At 38.0% G+C, this 2,127-nt stretch overlaps 1 protein-coding gene across 1 annotated transcript; it reads left to right on the top strand.

Annotated features, from left to right (window-relative positions):
• The first annotated feature begins 211 nt into the window (after positions 1 to 211).
• On the top strand, positions 212 to 1,925 carry LOC104237678 (gallate 1-beta-glucosyltransferase 84A23-like). The gene has a single exon (XM_009791871.2). It carries the CDS (start codon positions 281 to 283, stop codon positions 1,796 to 1,798), a length of 1,518 nt encoding a protein of 505 aa, XP_009790173.1. The 5' UTR covers positions 212 to 280; the 3' UTR covers positions 1,799 to 1,925.
• Positions 1,926 to 2,127: the final 202 nt, after the last annotated feature.

Genomic DNA, 2,127 nt, shown 5'->3' with positions numbered 1-2,127 from the left:
ATAAAATTAAAATTAAAACTAAATTATTTTCAAATTTAAAAAGAGGTTATTCTTTTTAGAACGAAGCAAAAAGAAAATAGATTTAGGAGTGAGTAACATTTGATAAAAGAAACAAAGGGGAAAAGGACACTACCTTGAGCATCTACCGCACGACTTAAATGAGAAACTGAACACCTATCTTACTCTCTCTATTTAAACAGCTTATCTATTACTTTGTGAAGTCAGAAATTTTCTTTGTCTTAAATTCCAAGAAAGAACTTTGCAAGTACAGAACACAAATATGGGCTCACAAGGCACACTACCACCACCTATTCATGTCTTTATGATCTCATTCCCAGGCCAAGGTCATGTCAATCCTTTACTTCGACTTGGCAAACTTCTAGCTGCCAAAGGAATTCTCGTTACCTTTTCCACAACCGAAAGTCACGGTGCTCAAATGAAAAAAGCCAATAAAAACGTAAGTGATGAACCAACTCCCTACGGTTCAGGTAAGTTAAGATTTCAGTTCTTTGATGATGCTTGGGATTATTCTAAGCCTGAGGGAACCGACCTCGGGTTATACATGCAACATCTAGAGTCAGTAGGTACAGAACGCCTCAATCAACTGATTGAGGAAAACGAGAAACAGGGTCGCCCTGTTTCTTGTCTTATAAATAATCCTTTTATCCCTTGGGTTTCTGATGTTGCTGAAACTCTTGGAATTCCTAGTGCTGTCCTTTGGGTTCAATCTGCTGCTAGTTTTTCTTGTTATTACCATTATCTTCATAAATTAGTTCCATTCCCTACTGAATCAAACCCCGAGCTTGAAGTTCAACTTCCCGCTATGCCTCTACTCAAACATGACGAAATTCCTAACTTCTTGCACCCTTTTTCTTCTTCTCGCTATATTATGTTGAAAGAAGCCATTTTAGGTCAATTCAAGAAATTGTCTAGTCCATTTTGTATACTAATGGATACTTTCCAAGAACTTGAACTTGAACTCGTTGAGCAACTTTCCAAAATATGTCCTATTAAAACTGTTGGTCCATTATTCAAGCACCCTAAATTAGTTTCCCCTAACGGATCCTCTGACGATTTTCGTGGCGATTTATTCACAGCCGATAGCGGTGTAATACAATGGCTGGATTCAAAACCAATATCCTCTGTTGTGTACATTTCATTTGGGAGTATAGTAACATTGAAACAAGAACAAGTTGATGAAATGGCCTATGGGTTGTTGAATTCAGGGCTGAATTTTTTGTGGGTGATGAAGGAACCTTACACAGGAACAGGTTATTTACCAGTAAAATTACCAGATGGATTTTTGGACAAAGCTGGTGATAGGGCTAAAATTGTACAATGGTGTCCACAAGAACAAGTATTAGCACATCCATCTTTAGCTTGTTTTTTGACGCATTGTGGATGGAATTCGACTATGGAATCACTAGCAATTGGTACACCAATTATTGCTTTTCCTCAATGGGGTGATCAAGTTCTTGATGCTAAGTATTTAGTGGATGTTTTTAAAGTCGGGATTCGTATGTGTAGAGGTGAGGATGAAAATAGAATTATTCCTCGAGAGGAAGTGGAGAATTGCGTGAGGGAGGCGACGAGCGGAGCAAAGGCGGCGGAGATGAAAGAGAATGCGTTGAAGTGGAAGAAAGCGGCGGAGGATGCGGTGGCTGAAGGTGGCTCCTCCCAGCAGAATCTGCAGGCTTTTATTGACGATATTATGACAACATGTAACTGGTGCAAGAAATCTGGGGCCTGCAATAAATGTTTTTATGGTCCAAAACAGGAGATCGACAACCTTATTTAGAAATTATAGTACTTAAATAGCTAGTTGAATTAAAGTTGTGTATTTTAAAATTTGAAGCATAGACTAAGACTATGTTTCCAGTTTGTTATAATAATCATAGATCCACATTCTCCGTTTGACTGCTAAAGGAAGCTAGCTTTCTTCTAGAAACTCACGTGATAATTAGGAGTCCATCACTCAAATGGTCACTCGACTATCCCAAATTATCTCTTAAAGTTACTTTACTTTCGTTTGTAATAACAAAGTCACTGAACTATGCCTATTGCATTCAGAAGGTCACACAACTAGATTTTCCAAATTTTGGATTGTCAAATACCTATTTTACCCTC

This window comes from Nicotiana sylvestris, chromosome 1 (assembly GCF_000393655.2).
Source record: "Nicotiana sylvestris chromosome 1, ASM39365v2, whole genome shotgun sequence".
NCBI lineage: Eukaryota > Viridiplantae > Streptophyta > Magnoliopsida > Solanales > Solanaceae > Nicotiana > Nicotiana sylvestris.
The sequence above is the reverse complement of the archived record's forward strand: the minus strand, read 5'-3'. Positions and strand labels throughout refer to the sequence as shown.

Coding starts and splice junctions, on each gene's coding strand:
- LOC104237678 (XM_009791871.2), top strand. CDS start 281: ATGGGCTCACAAGGCACACTACCACCACCTATTCATGTCTTTATGATC.